The 24408-nt window shown below is 67.3% G+C and overlaps 1 protein-coding gene across 1 annotated transcript in view; it reads right to left on the bottom strand.

Annotated features, from left to right (window-relative positions):
- Positions 1-215: 215 nt before the first annotated feature.
- Positions 216-24408, bottom strand: part of LOC135185528 (SCO-spondin-like) — a 32119-nt gene continuing 7926 nt past the window's right edge. Inside the window, exons 23-80 of the mRNA XM_064162284.1 lie at positions 24081-24283; positions 23868-23995; positions 23661-23770; positions 23243-23392; positions 22808-22901; positions 22317-22717; positions 21703-21933; positions 21428-21601; positions 20816-21052; positions 20586-20708; positions 20259-20350; positions 19936-20152; positions 19020-19174; positions 18353-18491; positions 18063-18257; positions 17813-17963; positions 17575-17734; positions 17433-17487; positions 17187-17306; positions 16850-17089; positions 16609-16716; positions 16377-16508; positions 16095-16286; positions 15837-16005; positions 15478-15761; positions 14910-15056; positions 14213-14377; positions 13642-13821; positions 13423-13545; positions 12947-13073; positions 12453-12548; positions 11929-11976; positions 11530-11632; positions 11059-11264; positions 10261-10475; positions 9713-9766; positions 9250-9426; positions 8533-8718; positions 7923-8090; positions 7429-7560; positions 7106-7346; positions 6383-6523; positions 6196-6242; positions 5345-5671; positions 5124-5270; positions 4850-4980; positions 4370-4485; positions 4216-4262; positions 3264-3893; positions 3019-3180; positions 2690-2813; positions 2381-2610; positions 1903-2111; positions 1725-1823; positions 1519-1579; positions 1233-1363; positions 725-875; positions 216-348 (exon numbers count right to left, since the gene is read on the bottom strand). Coding sequence (XP_064018354.1) covers positions 326-348; positions 725-875; positions 1233-1363; positions 1519-1579; positions 1725-1823; positions 1903-2111; positions 2381-2610; positions 2690-2813; positions 3019-3180; positions 3264-3893; positions 4216-4262; positions 4370-4485; positions 4850-4980; positions 5124-5270; positions 5345-5671; positions 6196-6242; positions 6383-6523; positions 7106-7346; positions 7429-7560; positions 7923-8090; positions 8533-8718; positions 9250-9426; positions 9713-9766; positions 10261-10475; positions 11059-11264; positions 11530-11632; positions 11929-11976; positions 12453-12548; positions 12947-13073; positions 13423-13545; positions 13642-13821; positions 14213-14377; positions 14910-15056; positions 15478-15761; positions 15837-16005; positions 16095-16286; positions 16377-16508; positions 16609-16716; positions 16850-17089; positions 17187-17306; positions 17433-17487; positions 17575-17734; positions 17813-17963; positions 18063-18257; positions 18353-18491; positions 19020-19174; positions 19936-20152; positions 20259-20350; positions 20586-20708; positions 20816-21052; positions 21428-21601; positions 21703-21933; positions 22317-22717; positions 22808-22901; positions 23243-23392; positions 23661-23770; positions 23868-23995; positions 24081-24283 — 9404 coding nt within the window. The 3' untranslated portion in view covers positions 216-325. The remainder of the gene's footprint in view (positions 349-724; positions 876-1232; positions 1364-1518; positions 1580-1724; positions 1824-1902; positions 2112-2380; positions 2611-2689; positions 2814-3018; positions 3181-3263; positions 3894-4215; positions 4263-4369; positions 4486-4849; positions 4981-5123; positions 5271-5344; positions 5672-6195; positions 6243-6382; positions 6524-7105; positions 7347-7428; positions 7561-7922; positions 8091-8532; positions 8719-9249; positions 9427-9712; positions 9767-10260; positions 10476-11058; positions 11265-11529; positions 11633-11928; positions 11977-12452; positions 12549-12946; positions 13074-13422; positions 13546-13641; positions 13822-14212; positions 14378-14909; positions 15057-15477; positions 15762-15836; positions 16006-16094; positions 16287-16376; positions 16509-16608; positions 16717-16849; positions 17090-17186; positions 17307-17432; positions 17488-17574; positions 17735-17812; positions 17964-18062; positions 18258-18352; positions 18492-19019; positions 19175-19935; positions 20153-20258; positions 20351-20585; positions 20709-20815; positions 21053-21427; positions 21602-21702; positions 21934-22316; positions 22718-22807; positions 22902-23242; positions 23393-23660; positions 23771-23867; positions 23996-24080; positions 24284-24408) is intronic.

The following is a 24408-nucleotide window of genomic DNA, read 5'->3' as shown; positions in this document are numbered from 1 at the left end:
CAGGGCTCTCAGCCTTTGCTCCTCACAGAGCTGCTCCAGGCCCCTCAGCAGCTTCCCCTGCACTCCCTCCGGTAGTTCCCTGCCTCTTCGAACTGGGGAGCCCAGGACTGGCCCCAGTCCCCCAGGGCACAGCAGAGGAGGAGGAGAACCTCCTGTTTCTGAGGACACAAAGAGATGCAGAGCCTCTTGCTTGAAAGCTGCTTTAACTTTGCCAGCTGCAGGTTCTGAGGGAAGGTCCCCCCGGGTCTGAGGGAGCCTGAGCAGAAAGAAGGCAGAAACATCTCCCAGCTCCCAGGGGTGTTGCCAGGGCAGGAGCTGTGCCGGGTCAGCGCTGGGAAAAATCCCCACCTGGGGCACAGGGGAGAGGAGTGAGAGGATTGCCCTGACCCTGACCCCCCAACCCTGACCCTCGACCCTGACTCCCCGACCTGACCTCAACCCACTCAGTCTGGCACCTTCTGTGGTGCCAACACTGAGTTTGGGGTGCTGCAACCCCCAGGGTGATGCCACCACCCTGACACCCCCTGGCCCCACACCCTGGCAGCTGCTGTGCTGCACCTTGAGGTGCCCCCCACCCTGACCCACACCCACTCACCCTAGTACCTGCTTCAGTGCCTGCACCAGGAGCCTGGGGGTGATGCCACCACCCTGACCCCCCTCACCCTGGCAGCAGCAGGAGCTCAGGGTGCTGCACCCTGGGATGCTGTCCTTGCCTTCCCCTCACCCTGGCATGAGGAGCAGTGGCAGGCACTGATCCGGGGCAGCAGCACGGGCCGGGTGCCCCCTCCTGGGCAGAGCAGCTGCAGGGTGCGGACAGGGCTGGCAGGGTCCAGCTGGTAACTGCAGCACTGGCACAGGCTGCGCAGGTACGGTTCCTGGGAGGCACCCATGGGAGCTGGGGAGCACCCGTGGGCACTGAGGAGCACCAGGGGCACCCACAAGGGATGAGGGGGAACCATGGGAGGCACCCATGGGTGCTGGGGATGGGTGATGAGGGCACCCATGGAGGATGGAGGGAGTGATGGGGAATACCATGGGTACTGAGTGGGGACACACCAGACACCAGGGGCACCCATGGGTACTGGAGGTGGGGCAGTGGGGGTCAGCCATGCATGCTGGGGACAGCAGGGAGGTACCAAGAGCACCCATCGGTCCTGGGTGATGGCACCAGGAGCACCCATGGGTGCTGGGAAGGGGGAGCCAGTGGGGAACACCAGGGGCACCCAGCTGACCTGTGTGGTGACAGCAGTGCGGGACGGGCAGTGCCCAACACAGGAGGAGACGCTGACCCCAGGCAGGGCACAGGGCCCCTGGGTGATGTTCCGCAGCTCAGTGATGCGATGGCACGTGGAGGGGGACACATCTGCGGGCAGGGGACACAGGGCTGGCACTGCCAGGCCTGCCACCCTGCCTACACTGCCCCAGCACTTCCCCACTGGCAGTGCCTGGGATGAAGCTCAGAGGTCCCAGGGGGTGCCTGGGGAGTGCCCACTTGTGCCCAGGGCCCTGGGTCCTTACCTGGCCACAGCTCTCGGCACACAGGGCAGCAGCCACCTGGCTCCCGGACCTTAACCGAGCCCTGTGGGGGGGGACGGTGGCATCAGACACACACCACTGTGCCCCATGCCCATGGGCACCCCTCCCAACCAGTGCTCACCACCACCAATCCCCCCCTCCATACAAATGCCCTTCCTCAGAATTGCCCAGCCCCCAGCACCCCTTACCTCAGGGCAGGTGAGTGGGGAGCACTGCAGGGGGGCACAGGCCACTCTCCCAGCCACACAGTGGCATGCCTGGCACAACTCCTGCCATTCGCTGCCAGCCTGGTCAAGGGGGAAAGCAAAGGTCAAAGAGTGCCATGGGGCACCCCCCACCATGAGAACCCCCCCTGGCATTGCTGACCTGGTGCAGCTCCCCACGGTGCCAGCACTGGCACTGGGCAGCCGGGACACAGTGCCCACTGTCATTGCGGTAGTGCCCACGCTGGCAGACACAGCCAGCAGCCAGTGGCACGGGGCAGTCATGTGGGGGCTCATGCCCAATGTCCTGGCAGCTCTGGTTGCAGCCATAGGGCAGCTCTGGGTCTTGCCACAGCTCACCAGTGGGACAGGCTGTGTGGGCACAAGGCAAGGCATTGGCACTAGCACCATCAACACTGCCACCATCAGCATCACCAGCGCTGGCACCACCACCATCAGCACCATCGCCAACACTGGCACTGCCACCATCCTGTCATCACAAGTGTCAGCAGTGGCACTGGCACCGTCGTCACCAGCGGCACCGCAGTAGCATCACTGCCACCATCATCGCCACTGGCACCCCATCGGCACTGCCATGATCTCCACCACTGTCACCAGTGCCATCCTGTCCCACTACCCACCGTGTGTGCCCCCGGGGTGCTCTTCACTAGGACAGGGCTGCTGGTTGCACTCAGCTGTCTCCTCGGTGCCAGTGTCAGCGCAGGCCACCCCGCCGGGACCCTGGTGGCACTCGCGGTGCCGAGAGGTGTTGCCACCACCGCAGCTCCTGGAGCAGGGTCCCCACGGTGACCATGGCCCATAGGAGGGACACGGCGACGTCGGGCAGGCAAAGGTCCCGTTCTGGCATGTGCTGTGCCAGGAGAAACACTGGTGGTGGCACCCACCACTTGCTACCCGCAGTGGCAGCACGCCACAGCAGCATCACTCACCAGTTGTGGCACTGTTGCTGTGTCACCCCCCCCAGTGGCAGCTGGCGAGTGCCGTTGTCCCCAGAGATGGTGACATCCACGCAGTCCCTGTCCTGCAGCAGCTGCCCCGGGGGGCACTGGCAGCCTGTGGAGCAGGTGGGCAGTGCTATGGGGTGGGGGCAGCACTATGGGGCTGGGCCTGTGCTGTGGGGCAGGTGCCAGCTGACATGGGGCCAGAGGTCAGCACAGACACAGGTTGGCACAGGGGCAGGCAAAGGCCTGGCCATGCTCCTGGCACCCCCAACCTGGGCACAGGTCAGGATGCTGGTGGAGTCCTGGGGGTGCATTACCTGGGCATGGTGCCATGGGGCAGCTCTGGGTCTGGGTCTGGGCTCCGTGGCAGCGCCAGGCACCATCTGGGTGCCAGGCTTGGCGTTGGCGCAGGCGGTAGCCACCGCCACAGGGATCCGGACAGGGTCCCCAGGGTCCCCAGGAGCTCCAGAGGCAGAGATCTAGGTGAGGTCACAGGGCTGTCACCAACACCACCACCATACCAGTGTGACACCCCTGGCACCCCGCTGGCACCCACCAGTACCTTGGCACAGGGAGGTCTCTGGGCAGGGCCGGTGCTGGCGCAGCTCAGACGAGCAGGCGGTCACAGGGCCCCCCCAGGCCAGGCCACTCTGGGGGTCCAGGCAGGTTCGGTAGCGCCACTGCAGTGAAGCCACCCAGGTCCTCTCGGGCAGTGCCACCTCTGCTGGTGCCTCCTTGGGCTGTATCACCTCAGCCATCAATGTCCCCTTGGCTGATGTCGCCTCCATCGTTGGCACTGCATCAGCCATTGGCATCTCCTCGCTCACTGGTATCCTTTCAGTTGCCAGTGCCATCTCAACTGGTGCGCCCTCAGCCACCAGTGTCCCCTCAGGCAGTGTCCACTCAGCTGGTGTCCCCTCTGTCACTGGTGTGCCCTCAGCCACCAGTGTCCATTCATCCTGTGTCCACTCAGCTGCTGGTGTCCCCTCGGCCACCAGTGTCCCCTCATCCGACGTCCCTCCATCCGGTGTCCCCTCGACTGGTGTCCACTCGGGCACTGGTGTCCCCCCATCTGATGTACCTCCTCCCGGCCATGCCAGGCTTGGTGCCCCAGTGCCAGGCCACAGCATGGGCAGGAGCTGGCAGGGGCCACAGGGTCCCCACTCTGACCAAGGGCTCAGCGGCAGCCGCCCTGGGGGGGGACACATAGAGCTGCTGGAGTCCCCTTCCAGGATCCCCTAGTTTGGGGAAGGGGAGTCAGGGACAGCCCCACTGGTGTGGGGTGGGCAGATGAGAAGCCACGGGGGGTCCTGTGGGGTGGGCTGTGGGGGTGGGCAGGGTCCAGGGGACTGTGGGATGGAGGGGGCGGGGGGGGTGAGGAGCTCTGTGGGGTGGGGGTCTTCTGTGGATCTAGGGAGTTCTGTGGCCTGGGGGGCTTTGGTGGGGTTGGTGGCAGTCTGGGGGTGTCTGTAGGGCTTGGGGGCGGTCTGTGGGTCAGGGGGGTCCCCACTCACCCCAGCACTCCCTGTCACTGCACTGCAGGGTCCCGTTCTGGCACACACTGGCAGGGGTGGAAGAAGAAGAGTTTGGGGGGGGGTGTTGAGCACCCCCTTTGTGCCCCATGAGTGTGGGGCAGCCCCCCCCTACCCCCCTGCCCCCTGCTCTCACCACTCCTTGCAGCCCAGCCAGAGGCGGGCACCAGCGGCCAGGGACTGGGGGGCACTGGGGTGCAGGCAGTGGCACTGGGAGGGGGGCACACAGCCCCCGGCCTGCTCCAGCAGCCCCTGGGGGGGGGAAACGGTGAAAGTTTGGAGAGGGACCCTGGGGAAGGTCAGATCCCTCCCCACAGCCCCCGTGCCCCCTGGCTCTCTCCTGCCCCTAACAGCAGCAGGGGTGTCCCCAACCCTGTCCCCACCCCCAGGAACCCTTCACAGCCCCCCCAGACCCTTTCTGCCCTCTCTCCTACACTTTTGTCCCTCATTGCCCCCCCGCAGAGACCACCCCAGCCCCCTCCATGCGCCCCCCCAGCTCCTCTCCTCCCCAGCTCCTCATGGCCCCCCATGTCCCACCCCGGCCCCTCCTGCCCACCCTTACCCCTCTCATAGCCCCCTACATAGCCTCCTGTGCCCATCTCATGCCCTCCCTTACCTGTGGGCAGGCGCAGCCAGGCTGGCACTGGGGGAGCACTGGGCAGAACTGCGGGTGCTGAAGGCTGGCACAGAGCCCAGCACAGGGTGGGCCACAGGGCTGGTACTGGAACGGGGGTGCACAGCTCAACTCTGCACAAGGGAGAGGAGGCACAAGGCTCAAGGGGGCACCCAAGGGGCACCAGGGAGGGGCAGGGGGCTACAGATGTGCCCATGGGTGCCCAATGCCCAGGCAGTATGCAGAGTGCTGGCAGTGGGTGCCACCCCCCACTCACCTGAGCACCCTGAGATGTTGCAGGGGCGGCTTTGCCCATCGGTGCCCACGCAGCCTGCAGTGCCCAGACGGTGCCGGTGTCGGTGCTGCCAGGGGGTCTGGCAGGAGCAGGGGGTCCAGTGGCTCCAGGGGCCCCAGGGGCAAGCATCTGTGGGGTGGCACAGGGTGACAGTGGGTGGGCACCCAATAGGGACACCCCTACCCCGGCACTCTGCCACCTACCTGGGCATGGGCGCAAGTAACAGGCCTTGACCTCCCGGTGGGTGCCATTGCCATGGGTGCCATCACCATAGGTGCCATTGTAAAGGGTGCCATTGCCATGAATGACATTGCCTTGGATGCTGTCTTCTTGAGTGTCATTGCCATGGGTGCCACGGCCACGAGCATCATTGCTGTGAGTGCCACTTCTGTGGGTGCCACCTCCATGTGTGCCGTTGGCAGGGGTGCCACCCCCGTGGGTGCCATCAGGGTGGGTGCAGGTGGCCTCCCGCATGGCCAGGCCAGTGCCACACGAGCGGCTGCAGGGGCTCCAGGCACCCCACACACAGTCTGGGGGGGATTTGGAGCACATGGTACCTTACAGGGCACAGGACACACCAAAGCCACCACGACGGGCACCAGGGGCCCCTTGTGCCCCCAGAGTCCTGTCACAGGTCCTCCCAAGAAGGTTTGGGGGTCCTCCAAGGGGTACAGGGGTCCTGGGACCCTCCATGGAGGGGAGGAGATAGGGGTCCCTGGGTCCTCTTCAGAGGGGGCTGAGGGTCTCATGATTATCCTGGGGTGGGGGAAGGTTAGGGGCCCCCGGAGGGATTTGGAGGGCTTGGGGCCCTCTGGGAACTTTTGGGGGTCCCGGGGGGGTGGGTTCAGGGTCCCAGGATGCTCCAAAGGGAGGTCATTGGGGGTCCTGGGGCCCTTCCAGGACCGTTTGGAGTCCCAAGATCATCTCAGGAGGGCTGGGAGTCCCACGTGGGCTTGCCATGAGCCCCTCAGGCTTTGGAGGTGGGGGGGGAGGGTCACAGGGTGCCATGCCTCCCCCCCCGGGGGTGCCCGTGCCATGATGGGGGTTCACTCACCAGCACAGGGGGTGGCCTGGCACTGCGGGCCCTCGGGGGTGCAGGTGCTGGGGAGGCACAGAAAGAGGAATGGGATTTGGGGTGCAGGGGCTGGGGGCAGCACAGAGGGAGGGATGTGGGGTGCAGGAGATGGGTGGGCAATCATGGGGTGGGCAATGAGATACAGTGGGTGCCCCCCCCCACTGACCAGCGCTCACAGTCTCCCCGGCTCCAGCTCTCGCCCAGGCGCCACTCGCCCCCAGCCCAGGGGCAAAGGGGGGGGCACGGCCCCTCCTGGCACGCCCGGCTCTGCCGCTCCGCGCCCCCGCAGCGCCCTGCGATCCGCGTCCTGCGGGAAGGGAACGCACGGCAGTCACCGCGGGAGGGCAGGTGCCAGGGGCGTCCCCGGAGTGCGCTGTGCCCACCCGCACAGCCTGCAGCACACACGGGTGCCGTGTCCCGTGGGTGCCAAGTGCGCAGTCTCCCCCCCGCGGCTGCCGGATCTGCCTCCCACAGCCTCTCCGGGTGCCCCTCCCTGGGTGCCATGGATGCCCTCTGGGTGCCGTGTCCCTCCCTGCAGACCCCTCTGGGTGTTGTGTCCCCCGGCCCCGGGTGCCATGTGTCCTCCCGCCAGACCATCCCTGGGTGCCATGTATCACTTGGGTGTTGTGTCCCCTGGGTGCTCTGTGTTCCCTGGGTGCCATGTCCTGTATCTCCTGGGTGCCATGTTGCCCTCGCTGCAGCCTCCCCCATAGATGCCATGTCCTGTGTCCCCTGGGTGCTCTGCATCCCCTGGGTGCCATGTCCCCTTCTCTGGGTTCAGCGTCCCACCGTCTCCTCGTGTCCCCTGTCCCCTGGGTATCGCCTGACTCTCTCCCACGCACGTGTGCCCCCCGCAGGTGGCACTGTCCCCGTGTTCCCAGGGTGTCACCTGTAGCGTTCCCTTGTGCCCGCCCCGCAGGTGGCACTGCAGGGTCCCCAGCTGCTCCAGCGGCTGAAGGCGCAGCGCGGCGGGGGGCAGCTCCTGGGCGTGCAGCTCAGAACCCCCCCGCTGCAGCGGCAGCTCCAGCAACCGGCCCGGGACCGGCTCCCGGCAGCCCAGAGCCGTCCTCCCCGGGACAAGCAGGGACACTGGCTGGGGGGCACGCAGCGCCCCGACTGCTCCAGGGTGCCTGGAGGAGCGGGACAGGAGCGTTAGGAGGCGGAGGGCAGAAGGTGCCGGGATGGGGGGTGCCGGGGCGGTCCCGCACTCACCGTTGGGGCAGCGGCAGCCAGGCTGGCAGGACCCTCCCTCCGCGCAGACCAGCCCCTGCTGCAGGTCCCGGCAGTGTCGCGGGCACTGAGTGGCACAGGGCACCAGCGCCAGGCCGGGAGGGCACTCAGCGCCTGGGGACGGGGCGTCCGTTAGCACCCTCCCAGAGTAGCCACAGACCCCCGCAGGGCCCAGATTTCCCCCCCGGGATGCAGGTAGCTCTCCCCGGAAAGCCCCCAACCCTCCCGCTGATCCTCGCAGCCGCCCAGGGAGCCATCTAGATCCCCCACCCCAGCACCCAAACAGCCTCCGGGAGCCCCCAGACTCCCACAGCACCCTTAAAATCCTCCCAGGAGCCCCTTAGACCCCAAGAGTGACCCAGCCTTGCCCGTCCCCGGAACCGAGACCTCCCCCGGGAGCACCCAGACCCCTCCCACCTCTCACCGAGGAGCACCCCGGACCCTCCCCCGCAGTGGCTCATCCCCCCTCGCCGTACCGCAGGGCTGGGGGTTGCAGAGGCGCAGCTGGTGCCGCTCCCCCGGGCAGGGCTGCCCCCCGTTTTTTGGGGGGGGTCGGGTGCAGGAGCGGCTGCGGACGGAGCGGCCCCCGCCACAGCTGCGGTCACAGCGGGACCAGGGCGACCACGGGGACCAGGCACCGGCCACTGCGGGGGAAGCAGGCTGGGGTGGGCACCGGCAGCACGTCCACTCAGACCGTTCCAAGGCCCCCTGGAGCCTCTCAGGAGCCCCCGAGACCCCCAAGCCCCTCTGAACCCCTCTGAAATTTCCAATCCCCCCCAAGACTTTCCGCCCACGACCGATTCCCCCAACAAGACCCCGAAGCCCACCCGAGATGCCCTCGGAACTCCCCACACACCTCCTACCCCCCACCCTGAGCCCCGTCTCGAGTGTCTCAGGCCCCCTCAAGTCCCCTTCATGACCTCGCAGCCACCCACACCCTCAGAACCCCCAAACCACGGTCAGACTTCCCCCGAGACCCTCAGACACCCCCCCCCACCAGTGCCCCCTAATCAACCCCTCCATGCCCCCTCGCAGCCCCCTCCTCCACCCAAAGCCACCCCCCGGTGCCCCACCCCGTGCCCCCACCCTGGCAGGCTCGCAGCCCGCAGGCTCGGTACTGGAGGTTATCGCGGAGGATGTCGCGACACCAGCGGCCCCCCGGGGCGGGGGGGCTATAGGCGCGGATGCGGAGCTGCTGCCCCCCGCCGCAGCTCCGGGAGCAGCCCCCCCATGGCCCCCAGCGGGTCCAGTGGCAGTCAAGCGAGGGGGGAGCTGCGGAGACGGAAGGGAGGGCACAAACAGTTCAGAGATAACCCCCCCAGAGACCCTCCCAGAGAACTCCCCCAGAAGCCCCTCCAGAGACCCACCCCAAACAGCACCCCAAAACCCACCCCACGGCTCAGAAACACCACCAGCACCACCCTCCCCTCCAGAGACCCCCCCCCCCAAGAAACCTCACAGGGACTCCTCCGGAGACTCCCCCAGAGACCCTCTCCAGACGTCCCCTCCGCGGCTCAGAGAGACCCCACTCAGAGACCGCCTGCAGACAGCCCACCCAGAGGCAGCCCCGAAACACGGCCCCACAACAAACCCCCCCGCGGTTCAGAGAGGTTCCCCCCGCGACCGCCGCCCATCACAGCTGAGACACCACCACCCCCAGCACCCCACGGCCTCACACGGACCCCCCCAGAACCCCTAAACAGCCCCCCATAACCCTCCGTATTCCACTCCTGACACCCCCAGTCTCCAATCGCTCCTCACAGCCCCCCGTAAGTGCCCCACGGCCACCCCACCAGCCCCCACCTGAGCAGTGGGGCAGGTTGCAGGGTCTCTGCTGGAAGCCGCCCCCCACGCAGCCCCACGCAGCCCCCCCGCAGTCCCGTTGCCGGCTCTTGGTGGCCGGAGCCTCAGGGAGGGTACAGCTGCGGCTGCAGGGGGTCCAGGGCCCCCAAGGCCCCCAGTGCCCCCCGGCCCTGCTGTCTGCGGGAGGACCCTTCTGTCAGCGGCACCCCCTCAGCGCCATCATCCCTGCAACGGCACTGCGACCCCCCCACGCTACTGAGACCCCCCCCCACGGCACCGGGGACACCCCCTCCCCAGTGTGCTGGGGCACAGAGACACCCACCCAACGGTACCGAGACCCCCCCCACAGCACCGGGACCCTCCTCAACCAGCGCCGGAACAAGCACCCCCCCACAGCCGCCCCCCAGCACCGGGACCCCCCCGCCTTGGCGAGTGCAAGGGGGTCCCCTCGCACAGGCTTCACCTGGGGCCGTGGGGCTGGGGGCAGCCGTGGGGGCAGCCGTGGGGACAGTGCCAGCTGTAGGGACAGAGCGAAGATGATGACCCCCCACACACGTCGGTTTTCCGTCACCGCTGGGCTGGGGTGGTGGCACCCACGGACCTGTGGGGCTAGGGCCCATGGCGGGGGACACGGGTGGGGCTTGGACCCGTGGGGGGCGACAGGGATAGGGATGGGAGCCATGGTGGGGGAACAGGGGCAGGGCTGGGGACAAGGACAGGTGTAGGACTCGTGGGGGGCGACAGGGACAGAGCTGGGACCTATGGAGTGGAACAGAGACAGGGATGGGTCCCATGGCAGGGACAGGGATGGGGCTGGGAGCCCTGGTGGGGACAGGGCACACGGCTGGGACTCACGGAGGGCGACAGGGACAGGGATGGGGCTGGGAGCCCTGGTGAGGGAGAGGGCTGTGACTCATAGTGGGGGGTCAGGGGCTGTGATCCGCGGGCGGGGCACAGGGGCCAGGGTCTGAGAGCCGTGGGGGACACGCGGGGGCCCGGGCCGTGACCCACCGGCGCAGGGCGGGCTGCGGCAGAACCTGCTCTCCGTGCTGGCCCCGGCGCAGCGCGGGCCCGGGCCGGGGTCCCCGGGGCAGCGCCTCCGACGGGTGCTGACCCCCACTCCCCCCCCGCAGTCAGGCCAGCAGCGACTCCAGGGGCCCCAGGGGCTCCAGTGTGCCTCTCGACACCCCCCGGGTGGGCAGTGCAGGCGGCCCTCCTGGCACGAGCTGGGCACAGGGGCATCAGAGAGTGGGGTAGGAGAGTGCTGGGGAGGGGTCGGGGGTGCTGGGTACCAGGGAGTGGGAAGGGCAGTGGGGTGCTGGATGCTGGCAGGTGCTGGTGAGAGGGAGCATCAGGAGGGCAGCAGTTGGGAGGAAGCAGAAGAGTGCTGAGGAGAGGTCCTGGGGGGTGAGTGCCATGTGGAGAAAAGGGCAGTGGGCACACGATGCTGGGTAAGGGTGGCAGGGTGATGTGTCGGAGGGAAGGGTCGTGGGTACTGGGCACTTGGTGCCAGGTGGAGAGAAGGGCAGTGGGCACGCAGTGGTGGGGAAGGGCACTGGGGTGCAGGGTGGTAGGGAAAGGGAGAAGGGCACTAGGTGCCAGGTTCTGGGGAAAGGCAGGAGGGTGCTGAGTGCTGAGGTGGGGAAGGGTGGCAGGGTGGTGGGTGGTGGGGAAGGGAATCAGGGTGATGGGTGCCAGGTAGGGGGAAGGTCAGTGGCTGCTGAGTGCTGAGGTGGGGAAAGGCAGTGGGCACACAGCAGCGGGTAAGGGTGGCAGGGTGGGTGCTGCATGCTGGGTACAGGCACTCACCAGTTGCCACAGGCCACGTGGACGATGCCGCCCGGGGGCACCTCCTGGCCCAGGACAAGGTGGGGGCCGTGGGGGGTGGTGCCATAGGTGTTGCTGCTGACAGGGATGCCCTCGGGGCCATGGGTGCTGCCAGGGGGAGCCGGAGGGGCGGTACCCGCGTCCTGCAGCTCCCGCAGCAGCTCTGCCGTCACCACGCAGGGACACTCCTGTGTCATCCCGGGGGCACCCAGTGTGCGGGGGGCACCCAGTGTGCGGGGGGTACCCATTGCCCCGACAGGCATCCGGCAGCCCCGCGCGCACCCACCCATCACCCAGGGAGGGCATCTTTGGCCTCAGGGAGCACCCACCGTGCCAGGGAGCACCCATGGACCTTGGGGGCGCCCACCACCTCAAGGAGCTTCCAGTACCCCCGGGCAGCGCTCCCACCCTGGCTGCCCCCAGTGCCTCCCGCGGTGGGTGTGGGGCTCTAACCTGCACGCAGGCTCCGCGGTGCAGGAGGGTACCGGGGGGGCAGTGGCACCCGTCGGTGCAGTCCTCTTGGGCACACTCCATCCTCCCCGCCAGGTGGTCGCAGCTGAAGGGGCACCCCCCGGCGCCCGGACACCCACGGAACAACCGCCCCAGAGGGCACCCAGCATCTGCCCGAGCCCAGCACCCTGCTCAGCACCCAGCGGCTGTGGGGCGGGGCAGGGAGCAGCGTGGGGGGCAGCGGTGTGGGATTCTCACCACGGCAGACGTGGCTGTTGCAGCTCTGACTCTGCAGGCCCAGCCCTGGGCACGGTGCCCCCTGGCACTGTCGCCGGCGCAGCCGCTCACCCCCACCACAGGACACACTGCAGGGACCCCATGGTGCCCATGGTGCCCACTCACCCCACGGCTCCCCAGTGCTCCGAGGTGCCAATGTGCTCTGCGGCACCTCTGTGGGATAGCAACAAGAGGCTCAGATGGGACTGTGCCAGTGCCAGCACCAGCCCTGGCACCTATGGCCCTTGGGTCACCAAGCCCCACAGCATGCCTGCGCTTCACCCCATGCTCTGCATGGCACTGCCCAGCGCCCCATGGCACCAAGCTGTGCCACACTGCACTCCCTGACACTTCCTGGCATGGCATGGCACCATATGGCACAGCATGGCACTGCCATGCCACATGGAACTATCCTTCATGGCATAGCATCCTATGGCACGTGGAGCACAGCACTTTATGGCACTACCCAGCACCACATGACACAACACTGCTCCACACCATGTCCCAATGCCCATCATGGCACCACAAGGCCCCATATGGCTCTGAATGGCACCATGTGACATCACAGAGAACCCACACCACCTCCCTGCCCAGCCTGGCACTGCACTGTGCCACCCCAGTCCCCCCTACCAGTGCCCCCTGGGGCTCACTCACTGGTGACGCAGGGCTCATGGCACTCGCGTTCCTCCTGGCTGGGCCCGGCACAAGGAGCACCACCAGCAGCTGCCGTGGGGTTCGTGGGTGACCTGTGGGAAGGTGCCAGCTTTGGGGTACCATCCACGGGCACCATCCACAGGCAGTATCCCCCAGCCCCGCACCTGAACCTCCGCTGGGTGCCAGCGCCGCAGCCACCATCACAGCTTGTCCAAGGTGACCACCCCGACCAGCCGCAGGCCTTGGCACACACCTCAGGCTGGCACCGCACCTGGCCTGCCTGGCACACGCTGCAGATGGCACCAGTCTCAGACAGCAGTGCCACCACAGAAGCAGTGCCAGGGAGCAGGGTTGCAGTGTCAGGCTGGCACAGTGTTGGGGTGTTGCAGTGCCATGGTGGCACAACATTATTGAATCAGGATGTCAGGATGGCACTGTGTTGGGCATCAACACGCCATAGTGCTGTGGTGCCACAGTGCCAGTGTCTCACCAGGTCTGGCAGCCGCTGGCAAAGGCCTCCCCAGGCAAGAGCTGGCGGCCAGGCAGGTGGCACCGGCAGTCGGTGGCAACGACACAGCCCCCATCCTGCAGGTACAGCCCCGGCGGGCACCGGCAGCCTGGCACCGGGGGCAGGGCCTCAGCACCCACCGGGGACTTCGCCACCGAGACCCCTGCCCCAAGTCCCCAGTGCCCTTCCTGTGCCCCTCTGTGCTATTCCTAGGTCCTGTATGCCCCCCAGTCTGCCCCACTGCTCCCCCACTTCCCAGTGTCCTCTCCTACCCCCACAGTGTGCCAAGTCCCCTGTGCCCTCCCAGTGCCCTCCAGAGCTCCCCAAACCTCTGATGCCCACCGTGGCACTTCCAGCCCCTCCCTGAGTCATCCCCATGTCGTACCCAGCCCCCCTCCCCAAGCCCCCCAAACTCCCCCCCGTCCCCACCCCTTGCCCTCCCAGTACCCTCCGCTCACCCTCCTGGCACTCCCCGGGGCAGCTTCCGTTGGCGCTCAGGTGCCCGCAGGTTGGGGGGCAGGTGGGGACGTGCCCCACCTCGCAGCCCCCCGGCCCCACAAACAGCATCGGGGGGGCGCAGGCTTGGGAGGAGGCACAGCAGAGAGCAGAACCATCAGGGACGGGGAGGGGTCCCCCCAGCACAGCTGCCCCAGTGTGGCGCCCCCCTCCCCCCGTACCTGGGGGGTCCCCGCAGGGCCGCAGGTTGCAGGGTTCGCTCTGCAGGGGAGGGCCTGGGCAAGGCTCGCCCCCGTTTTTTGGGGGGGGATCGCTACAGCTCCGCGTCCGGCTCCTTACACCCCCCCCGCATGGGGCGTCGCAGGGGGACCAGGACCCCCACTCCGCCCAGCCGCCGGGCACTGGGGGGGCAAGAGGGGGGCAGGGGGGAGGCACAGGCTCCTCCCAGACCTCCCGGGGCCACTCACCGCCCCCCTCACAGGACCCATTGTAACCTCCCCCACCTTTGGGGACCCCCCCGGCCCACAGGCGAGGTCCCAGGGAAGGTCCCAGCCCGCGGCAGGGGCAGGGATAAGGGTCTCAGCTCCTGGGGGGGCATCCTGGCTCATGAGGGGGCTCCGGGGAGTCGCAGCTCACGGAGGGGGGCGGCGGTGTCTTGGGAGGGTGTCAGCGCATGTCGGGGGGGGTCCTCCATGAAGGAGCTGCTAGAGGGACGGCCCCAGCCCTGCTGGGGGTCCCAGCTAGTGGCGCCGGGGGGTGTCCCAGCGGGGGTCCCGTTCCGGGGGTGGGTACCTGGGCAGGCTCTCTCGAAGCAGGGCCGAGTGTCGATGCGGGGGCGGTCGCAGCTCCCCCCGGGCAGGGCTCCCCGCAGCTCCACCCGCAGCCGCAGGGTCACTCCTAGCCCGCAGGTGCGGCTGCAGGGCCCCCACTCGCCCCAGGGCGACAGCACGCAGTCGGCTAGGGTGAGAGATGGGGGTCAGGGGCACCACACGCCCCGGGGTACCTTGGACGCCCCCACCCCACCGTTGGTGACCCCCAGACTCAATCCCGACAGTCCCACCCCCCACCCGCGAGTCCCAGTCCCCCTATCCCTAATGGCCCCCACTTCGGACACCCACCAATCCCAGTGCCCCCAGCCCTGGTGCCCCCAGGCCCTAGGAGTGTCCCCCCCCATTCCCGACGCTCCCCATCCCCAGTGCGCCCAGTCCCGATGGCCGCGCTCAGGCTCCCCAGGGCAGGGCGGGCGAGGGTGGGGCAGGTATAGGGATGGGAGGGGTCTCAGGATGGGAGTATGGTCCTCGGGATAGAGGTTCCCCCACGGGTGGGAGACGGGGGGGGAGGTGTCTCGGAATGCGGGGGGCGGTACTCTGGACGGGGGGTGTCAGGGGTGGAGGGTCCTGGGATTGGAGGAGTCCCCTGGGTGGGGGGAGTCGCGAGAGGGGGGGTCCCACGTGTGTGTGTGGGGGGGGTCCCTGCGCCCAGCCCGTACCGCAGCCGCGCTCGTCCGAGCCGTCGGGGCAGTCGGGGCGGAGGTCGCAGCGCTTCCCGCGGGGCAAGCAGCCCCCCCCGCTGCCGCAGGCGAACTGTTTCGGGGGGCAGCTGGAGGGGGGACCCCCGACCGGAGGGCTGGCAGAGCCTGATGGAGAGGCTGCAGAGCCGGGTAGGGGGTTGGGGGAGCTGGGGGGTCCCCGCGTTCAGGGGATTCCCACATTTTTGGGGGGGTCTTACCACAGAGGGGCTCAGCAGGGCAGTCGCAGGGTGACGATGTCGCAGGTGTGTGTCCCGGCACAGCAGCCCTAGACCCATGGACACCTCCCCACGGCACCCCAAAACCCACAGCACCCCCAAACCCAGCCTATGCCATCCTGATCCCCCCAGCACCCACGGCCCTGCTTAACCACAGCACCCACGCCAGAGCCGTGCAACACCCTGGCACCCCAATACCATGGCAGCTCCTGTCCACAGCACCCTAAAACCCCCACCCCCAGCCTCACATCTCCCATCTCTCCCCCAGGAGGTCCATGCCCACCCTCCCCACACTCCTGGCACCCCCTCACCTGGAGGTGCCAGTTCAGTGCCCACTGTCAGTGCCGTTTGCCAAAGAGACACCGGAAGGGCTCCAGTGGCAGGTGTCCCCTTGGGGTAGTCGGTGCCCACTGGCGGAATGCCAGGGGTTGTTGGGATGCCAGGGGGGCCTAGCAGCCTGGTGGGTTGTGTACTGCTCTCCTCAGAGCCTTCCAGGCTGGCATGTCCTAGCACTGTGGGGGTCACTGAGCCCTTGGGCACCGATGGTGGGTAGGAACTTGACACTATGACACTGGCAGCAGTGGGGACCATGGGGCTGGAAGAGGCCATGCTGGCAGTTAGGGGTGGCCCCCCTGATCCCCCAGGACCCAGCCCCTCCTCACTCCAGTACCTGACACTGTGGGGGGTCTCACAACCAGCCTCATCGGTGCCATCAGCACAGTCGGCAATGCCATCGCACCTCTGGTGTGCCAGGAGGCAGCTGCTGGTGCCAGGGCAGGTGAAGAGGGATGAGGGGCATGGCTGGGGCATTGAAGGGGCTGTTCCTCGGGAAGCCAGGCCTGCTTGGGGTGGACAGTGATGGCATCAAGGGCAGCACAACTCCGTGCCAGGCACCCCACAGTGGTGCCAAGCCCATGCCCACACTCACCGCAGGGCAGCTCATCCGAGAGGTCCCCACAGTCATTGATGCCATCGCACATGGCACCCTGGGCTCCCCCTGGGATGCAGCCCCCATTGGCACAGTGGAACTCACTGACACCACATGGGCGCTGTGTTAGCATCACTGGTGGTGTCATCGTCACTGGCATCATCACTGGCATCACTGGCGTTGTCATTAGCACTACGAGGTGAGGGCCAAGGTGGGCAGGAGAAGTGGCACCACAGTGGGCATCTGTGTTGCAGGGGTGCCTCCTGGGCCCCCAGCTCGTACCTGGCGGGCAGCCCAGCAGCTCGGCACGCAGGGCGATGTGGTGGTGGAACCCCCTGGGCACGATGCGGAGGTGCCGCGCCTGCACCATGCGGCCCAGCAGCCGCACCGCCGGCGTGCCCGCTGCCCAGTTACCTGGGAACAGCTGGAGGGAGAGGAGAGGGGTGAGTACTCAGGGGCATCCCTCCTTTTGTGCCCATCTACACCACTGCCACCTTGTCCTGGAGCTGGTGGCCGTCGGTGAGCTGGCGGTAGCGGTGCCAGTGGGTGCCATCATCGCTGAAGTGCAGCAGGAAGGAAGTGACGAAGGCGTCGGAGGAGCCGGATCCCTGCACCACCACCCCTGCCGCAACACAGTGGGCATGAGCTGGCACCAGGGCACAGCCTGGCACCATAGCAGACATTGGTACCACAGCACAACTTGGCACCATGACATGCCTTGGCACTGCCACCACCACGCCCAGCAGGGCACGCACCAGTGATGTTGGTGGGCTCCAGCAGGTCCAGCTGCAGGAAGGGTTGCTGGGTGGACAGTGCCGTGTGGGCTTCATCAGCAGGTGCCCAACCCTGCAGCCCCATCCCAGTGGCACCGTCACTGCCACCACCATCACCCTGGCGCAGCCGGGCAGCCTGGGCGGGGGTGCCAGCCCGTGCCGTGGAGGCGCTGAAGCTGCTGTCGGGCAGCGCGGCGATGCCCAATGGGTGGTAGCAGGGGTCTGGCAGGGCACAGTGGGGCTCATGGTCAAGGTAAGGGGCACACAGCCCCAGCCTGGGCACCAGCATCCCCTGCAGTGGACAGGGGGTTTTGCTTACCACCCAGGGGAGGCAGTGGGAAGGTTAGGAGGGGGCTCCCAGTGGACTCTGGTGGCACTGTGGTGGCAGAAGCAGGTGGCTCTGTTGCCAGGGTCAGGGGCACAGCTGTCACATTGTCACCTGCGGTGGGGACAGATACCATGGTGCCACCAGTGTTGGGGGCACCACCATGATGGGACACTCAGATGGGTGCACCCAGGGTGGGGCCCCCTGGATGGGACTCCCCCACCATGGCACCTGACTCACCTCCTGGCACGCAGGAGCAGCAGGCATCCCCATGGCCCTCCACCAGCACTTGACCCTGTGGGAGGAGCATGGGCACCGGATTCACTAGCACCAGAGGATACCAGCACCACTGGGGAGGCTCTCCCATCCCTTTAGCCCTCACCTGTGGGCAGCCGGTGGCACGGAGTGGGCAGTATGGTGAGCAGTGGACAGCCAGGCTGGGCAGGCACTGGCAGACATGGCACGGCTCCCCACGCCAGCGCTCTCCCAAGCTGTGCCAGCGGCCCTGGTACCGGCACTGCCGGCACGGAGCTGTCTGGCACCTGTGGAAGAACGCAGGGAGGGATGAAGTGCCCATGCAGCCCCTGGCCAGTCACCCGAGTGCTCACCCAGCTGCCCACCTGCGAGCCTTGCGGTAGATGCCCCGGCACTGCCGCCCGCTGCCACGCCGGCTGGGGTTGGTGGGGCTGCGGAAGGACCACTGCACGCTCTGGGTGCCACAGGGTCCCGGGCACTCACCCCATGCCGACCACGCCGACCAGCCACAGTGAACTGCGGGCACAGGATGGGGCGGGCACCAGCTCAGCCACGTTGCAGGGCCCCGCCGCTATCACCACCACTGCAGTGCCACTGACACCTGCCAGGACCCACCAGCGCAGTCGGGGTTGGGGTGGCACAGCCGCAGCTGCCCGTCCAGGCAGGTGCAGAGTTGGCAGTCGACCTTCACCAGCTGCCCCGGGCGGTACCGCAGCCCTTCAGCCTGGCACAAGCAGTCCCGTGGCCGCACGCACCGCCCGGTGCCAACCTCGCCCGCATCCAACACCAGCCCTGGTGCGCACCAGCACCCTGCCGTAGCGGGCAAGCAGCTGCATAGGTCAGCGGATAGAGAGTGGGGGGCTCCCGGCGTCACCACACCCCACCAGCGTCCCCCAACACCTCACCGGGGGTGCAGGGCCGGGGATGCCTGCAGTCGGCGCCCGCAGCCACATCGGCGCAGGACGCAGGGCAGGGAGCACAGGGCCGTGGGTGCAGACCCCACGGGCAGGAGGAGGCGTTGGGGCAGCCCCCAGGGGCACAGGGCTCTGGGACAGGGAGTGGAGGGTTAGAGCCGCGGAGAGAATACCCAGACGTGGAGATCACCCTCCCAGCGATGCCCATCCACTGAGACCATCTACCCACCAGCACCACCTGTCTCATGAAGCCCTCCAAACTCACCCCACCCACGGAGCTGGAGCCCACCTGCCCTGTCAGCGCCCACCGGTCCCTTGGAGCCCACCCACCCTGAAGGGACCGCGCACCGAGCCCACGGGGAGCCCACCACCGGGACCCTCCCATCCCATGAAGCCCACCCTCACCCGTCCTGCTGTGCCCACCCACTCATGGAGCCCCTCACCCACTCATGGAACCCCTCACCCATGAAGCCCCGACCCCCCGGCCACGGTGAGCCCCACCCACAGAGCCCACCCGTCCCACCAGAACCACTCATTTACGAAGCCTCCCGTGCATGTAGCCCCCTGACCCATCCATGAAGCCTCCCACCCGTGAACACGCCCCCATGAACCAGCCCTCCTCCACGCAGCCCACCGCCCACCGCGACCTCCAGCACACACCCATCTGAACGCTCTGCGGGTCCCCTCCCGGCAGCTCCCCACAGCCCCGACCGCCGTTGAGGGGGTCCCGGCAGAGCCTCCGCCGCAGCCGCACCCCCTGGCAGCCCCCTGAGCAGCTGGACCAGGGCCCCCACTCTTCCCAGGACCCGTCCACTGTTGGTAAGGGGGTGTGAGGTGGGAGGGGGACCCCCTGTCGTGGCCGCCGGAACCCACCCTGGGCACCCCCCAACTGCCCCCTGACAGCCTCAGCCATAGGAACTCTCAAAACAGCCTGGCCCTGGGAACCCCCTTGGGCAGTGCTAGGTGGGGATCTGGGGGGGCTCCCGCGGTGCTATGGAGTCCTAGAGGTAGGTATTGGGGTGCTTATAGGGGGGTATTGGGAACTATGAAGTGCATTAAGGGGCACTGGGAGTCGTAGAAGAGGTATCAGGGTGCTGTAGGGGGGTATTGGGAATTGTAGAGTGCTTTAGGGGTACTGGCATCCTAGAAGAGGGTACTGGAGTGCTTAAGGGATATTGGGGTGCTATAGGGGGGTAATGGGAACTATAGAGTGCTTTAGGGGGCACTGGGGTCCTATATTAGGCTGCTATAGGGGTGCTATAGGGGGTACTGAGGTGCTATAGGGGGATATGGTGTCCTGGAAGGGGGTATCAGAGTCCTATAGGGGGTACTGGGGTGCTACGAGGAGGCATTGAGGTGCTATATGAGCCGCTGGGGTATTCCAAGGGTATTGGGGTGCCCAGGGCAGTATTGGGGTGTTCCTTGGTGTGGAGGTGGGACTGGGAACCCTGCAAGGCCCCCAAGGCAGCCTCAGTTCTGGGAACCCCCAATTACCCCAATCGCCCCCAAAATCCCTCCCAAACCAAGGCTGTCAGCCCCCCTGAGCCCCACCAGGCCCCCCACACCCCACTGACCTGGGCAGGCGAGGCTGAAGCACTGCTGCTCCTGCTGAGCCTGGCCCTGGCACCGGCGGAGGATGCCGGCGCGGCGCTGGTGACAGGCACGGCTGCGGCGCTGCTGGCCGGGCCCGCAGGAAAGGGTGCAGGGCCCCCAAGGTCCCCATGGTCCCCACACCCCGCAGCCCCCCTCATCGGCACCCCCAGCGCCGCAGTCTGGCACCCCGTCACACACCTGCGGCACGGTGGCTCCGTGAGTGGCGGCGCCGCCGTGGCACTGTGCTGAGGACAGGGTGGGGGCAGAAGGAGGGGAAGGGGCACCCCAGGCGTCCCCCCAGTACCTGCTGGAAGGTGATGCACTTGCCCCCACCACAGGCGAATTCGGCACAGGGACCCCTGGTTCGGTTGGTGGCACTGGTGGGCACATGGCTCTCTGTGGTGGGGACAGAGGTGAGGGGGGTGAGTGTGGTACTGGTGGCCACCGGGGGGGGGGGGGGGGTGGTAAGGTGGCTGTGATGGGGTAGCCATGGTGAGTGGCCATGGTGGGGTGGCTGTGAAGTGGCCATGGTAGGGTAGATGTGGTGGGGTGGTGGTGGTGAGGTGGCTGTGGCACTGTCACCACTCCCAGCCATGACCCCACCCAGCAGTGCCCATCCCTGTCCCCTCACCACAGGCCAGCTCATCCTCGCCACGGGGACAATCGGTGGCACCATCACAGACCCTTGAGGTGTTGAGGCAAATGCCATCATCACAGGAGAAGCGGCCCAGGCACAGTGGGATGGCGCTGGAACCTGTGCCAGGATGGGTGTCACCAGGCAGGGGGACACCAAGTGACTCCCAGGACTGTCCCACCACGCTGGTGCCATGGGGGACTCCAGGGGCCCCTGCCATGGCTCACCGCAGCGGTCGCGGCTCTCATCGGAGTGGTCGAGGCAGTGGGCGATGCCATCACACAAGCGGTCGTAGGGGACACAGCCAGCACCATGGGCACAGGGGATGTGGCCAGGCTGGCAGTCACTGGCACAGCCCAGCTCGTCGGTGCCATCCTGGCAGTCAGCCTCACCGTCACACAGCCACCCCCGTGGCACACATTGCCCACTGCCGCAGCTGAAGGCATAGGGGCCACACGCCGGCTCTGGGCACACAGCAGGCACTGTGTTGGCACCCCTCTACCCACCATGTGCCACTGTGGTACAGAGTGTGCCAGCACCAGGGCTCCCAGTCCCCCCCAGTGCCTCCTAGTAACTCCAAATCCCCTCCCAGTGTCTTCCAGTCCTCTCCTAGTGCCTTCCAGCCCCATCCCAGTGCCTCCCAGCATGCCCAAACGCCCTCCCCGTCCCTCCCAGTCCTCTTCCACTCCCATCCCAGTGCTCCCAAATCCATTCTCCAGTGTCTCCCAATGCTCCTGGTGAGGTCGCCGGGGTGCGGTGGCCACGGTGAGCAGGTGGCACCACTGGGGCTATGCTGGGGATCTGGTGCGGGGTGCAGCTGCCCCACAGCAGCCCCTCACCTGCCGAGGCATTGGTGGGCATGGTGGGCACAGCCGCAGGCAGTGCCACAGCGCAGCCTGCCGGGCTCTCGTCCCAGCCGTCGCGGCAGTGGCTGGCACCGTCGCACACCGCGGCCTCGCCGATGCAGGAGCCATCAGGGCAGGGTAGCTGTCCGGGGGGGCACGTTGCCCGCTCTGAAATGAAAGTGGGAACGACACAAAAAGGTGCCATGCGGTGGCACCGGCACGGCCAAGGAGTGTGCCACGGACGGGGGCTTGGTACGGCGGGGTCTCACCGGGGCAGAAGGCCTCGTCGGTGCCGTCAGCGCAGTCGCGGTGGCCGTCGCAGACAGCGGCGGGAGGCTGGCAACGCCCATCGGGGCACTGGAGGTGCCCAGGGGGGCAGCCGCAGCCGCGCTCGTCGCTGAAGTCGCCGCAGTGGTCGCGGCCGTCGCAGCGCTGGGGGTAGGGCACGCAGCGCCCTCCGGCGCACCGGAACTCGCCCTCCGCGCACCGCGGGCTGCAGCCTGGGGGGCCTCGTTAGGGACCCCGCGGTGGGGCATCGAAACGGGGGTGGGGAGCATGGAGCCCCCTGAGGGGTACGGGCCCCACTCAGGGTCCCTCACGGTGGGACAAAAATCTCTAGAGTGAGAGCACTCAGGGACCAGCACCGTGGGCACAGACTCCCAAGGATGGGGCTCAGGGACCCTCACTGTGGGGCACAGACCCCTGAGATGGGGGTGCTCAGGGATCTCCTCCATCGGGCACGGAGCCCCCTGATGTGTGGCACAGACTCCCAGCAGCCCACTGCTCTGGGACCCCCACAAAACCCTCTCTGCCCCCAAGCAACACCAAGGGGCAACCAAGGGGTAACCAAGGGGCAGATGTGGGGCACCCATGGGGCACTCACCTGCCTCATCCGAGTCATCTCCATCCCCACAGTCCAGGTGCCCATCACAGACCTGCACTGGGGGCAGGCAGCGGCTGCTGGCACAGCTGAAGCTGGGGGGCAGACAGGTGGTTGGGGGGCAGCCAGCCTCATCTGAGCCATCAGCACAGTCAGCAGTGCCATCGCAGCGCCCAGCCCATGCCAAGCAGTGCCCATCAGCGCAGCGGTGCTGGTGTGGGGCGCAGCGTGGGGCACAGGCCTCATCTGAGCCATCACCACAGTCATCCTCATCATCACACAGCCAGGTGCCTGGCACGCAGCGCCCATCAGCGCGACATGAGAACTCCCAGGGGGCACAGCGCGGTGCCAGCGGGCACTGATCTGGTGAAGGTGGGCACTGCCAGTGTCCTGCTGTGCACGTGCTGCCAGGACGATAATAGTTCAGCCTTGGTGACACCCTTCTGGCTGCCAGGTGCTGGTGCCAGTGGGTACCAGGGCCAGGGGGCACTCACCAGTTCTTGCAGCCCTGCTGCACAGCAGCACCGGCTGGGAAAGCAAAGCCATCCCAGAAGCAGGGGCACTCAGTGGGGTGCAAGCAGCGGCCATCTGCCATGGGGCAGGAGAGGCGGTCAGCCCCACAGCAGCCCCATGCCAGCCCCACAGTAGGTCTGTGCCAGCCCTCCACCATTTCCACAGTGACCCCATTACCAGCCCCATCTCAGCCCTACAGCAGTCCTATGCCATCCCTGTTCCAGCCCCACAGTGGTTCCAGATCAGCCCCACATAAGGCCCATGCTAGCCCCACACCAGCCCCATCTGAGTCCCATGCCAGGCTCATCTCAGCTCCATACCAGCCCTATGCCAGCTCTACTCCAGCCCCATCCCAGTCCTACACCTGCCCCACGTTATGCCCATCTCAGCCCCATGCCAGCCCTATGCCCCCTCACCGTGCAGCACTGTTCCCGTGGGGCAGAAGCAGCCCTCCAGGCAGGGCAGGTCACGGCAGTACTCGGGGGGCTCCCGGCCGAGGCCACGACAGGTTGGGGGGCAAGAGGGGCCACATGGGCTGTACTCCTGCCCCCCATTGCACTGCAGGGCTGCAGATGGGGGAAGTCAGACCCCACAGATCCCACATCATCCCCAGTGGGGGGTCCTGACCCCCAAATAAGATCCCAGACCCCCCTGCCCCACAGCCACCCAGTCCTACATCATGCCCACAGCGCCATGACAGGGGTCCTGACTCCCAACCACCAGACCCCCACCAAACCCGACTCCCAGCCCAGCCCATGGGAGTCACAACCTGACCCTCAGCTTGCACCCCCCTCAGGACTTGGCCCCCAGCTTCCACCGGTGCCGGTGACTCACGACACAGGTCCTGGCTGCGCCACGGGACGTGGACACCGTGTCGGGCACACTCCTGGGCGTAGGCGGCGATGGCTGTGCACAGGCACTCACAGTCCCCTCCGGAGTCGCAGCTGTCGGCAGGGGCCAGGTTTGATGGGTTGGGGGACGCAGGACAGCCCCGCCCTGGGCTCTTAGAGCCCTGGTGTAGCCGCCAGCACCTGCACTCACCCACAGGCGTCGAAAAGGCACCAGTCGTAGAAGCGTTGGCACGGAACAGCGTCGTGGCACGGCACAAAAAGTTGCTGTTGAAGGATGGCACAGCGCCGGCGAGCCCACGGTGCCCGGTGAGGGTTCTCCTAGGGGATAAGTGTCACCGTTAGATGCCAGCCCTGGCGTTTCCCAACCGGCTCAGCCACTCTGGTTCCCCATCCTGGTGCATACAGTGCAGGGGTGCTGGGCATCTGTGCCATCGACCTCTGGGCAAAGCAGGCTGAGGCGCCAGGAGTTGGCGAAGAGGTGGGCACTGGGCTCCAGGACCCCCTGGCGGCTGCGGAAATCGTTCTCGGCGTCGCCGTCAAAGTCCCCACACAGCCCAGCCACTCGGCCCCGGTGCCGCGGCTCCAGCCGGACATAAACCCTCGTACCTGGGGTGGTATGGCACAGGCCTTGGCACATCAGGGCACAGACAACGTGGCAAAATGCTCAGAACCAATGTCCTACTGTGGCACAGAGCACAGCACTTTGGCGCGGCCAGCATGTTCTCAGCAGT

This window comes from Pogoniulus pusillus, chromosome 23 (assembly GCF_015220805.1).
Source record: "Pogoniulus pusillus isolate bPogPus1 chromosome 23, bPogPus1.pri, whole genome shotgun sequence".
Lineage (NCBI taxonomy): Eukaryota > Metazoa > Chordata > Aves > Piciformes > Lybiidae > Pogoniulus > Pogoniulus pusillus.
Note: the sequence above shows the minus strand (reverse complement) of the source record. Positions and strands in the feature narration are given on the sequence as shown.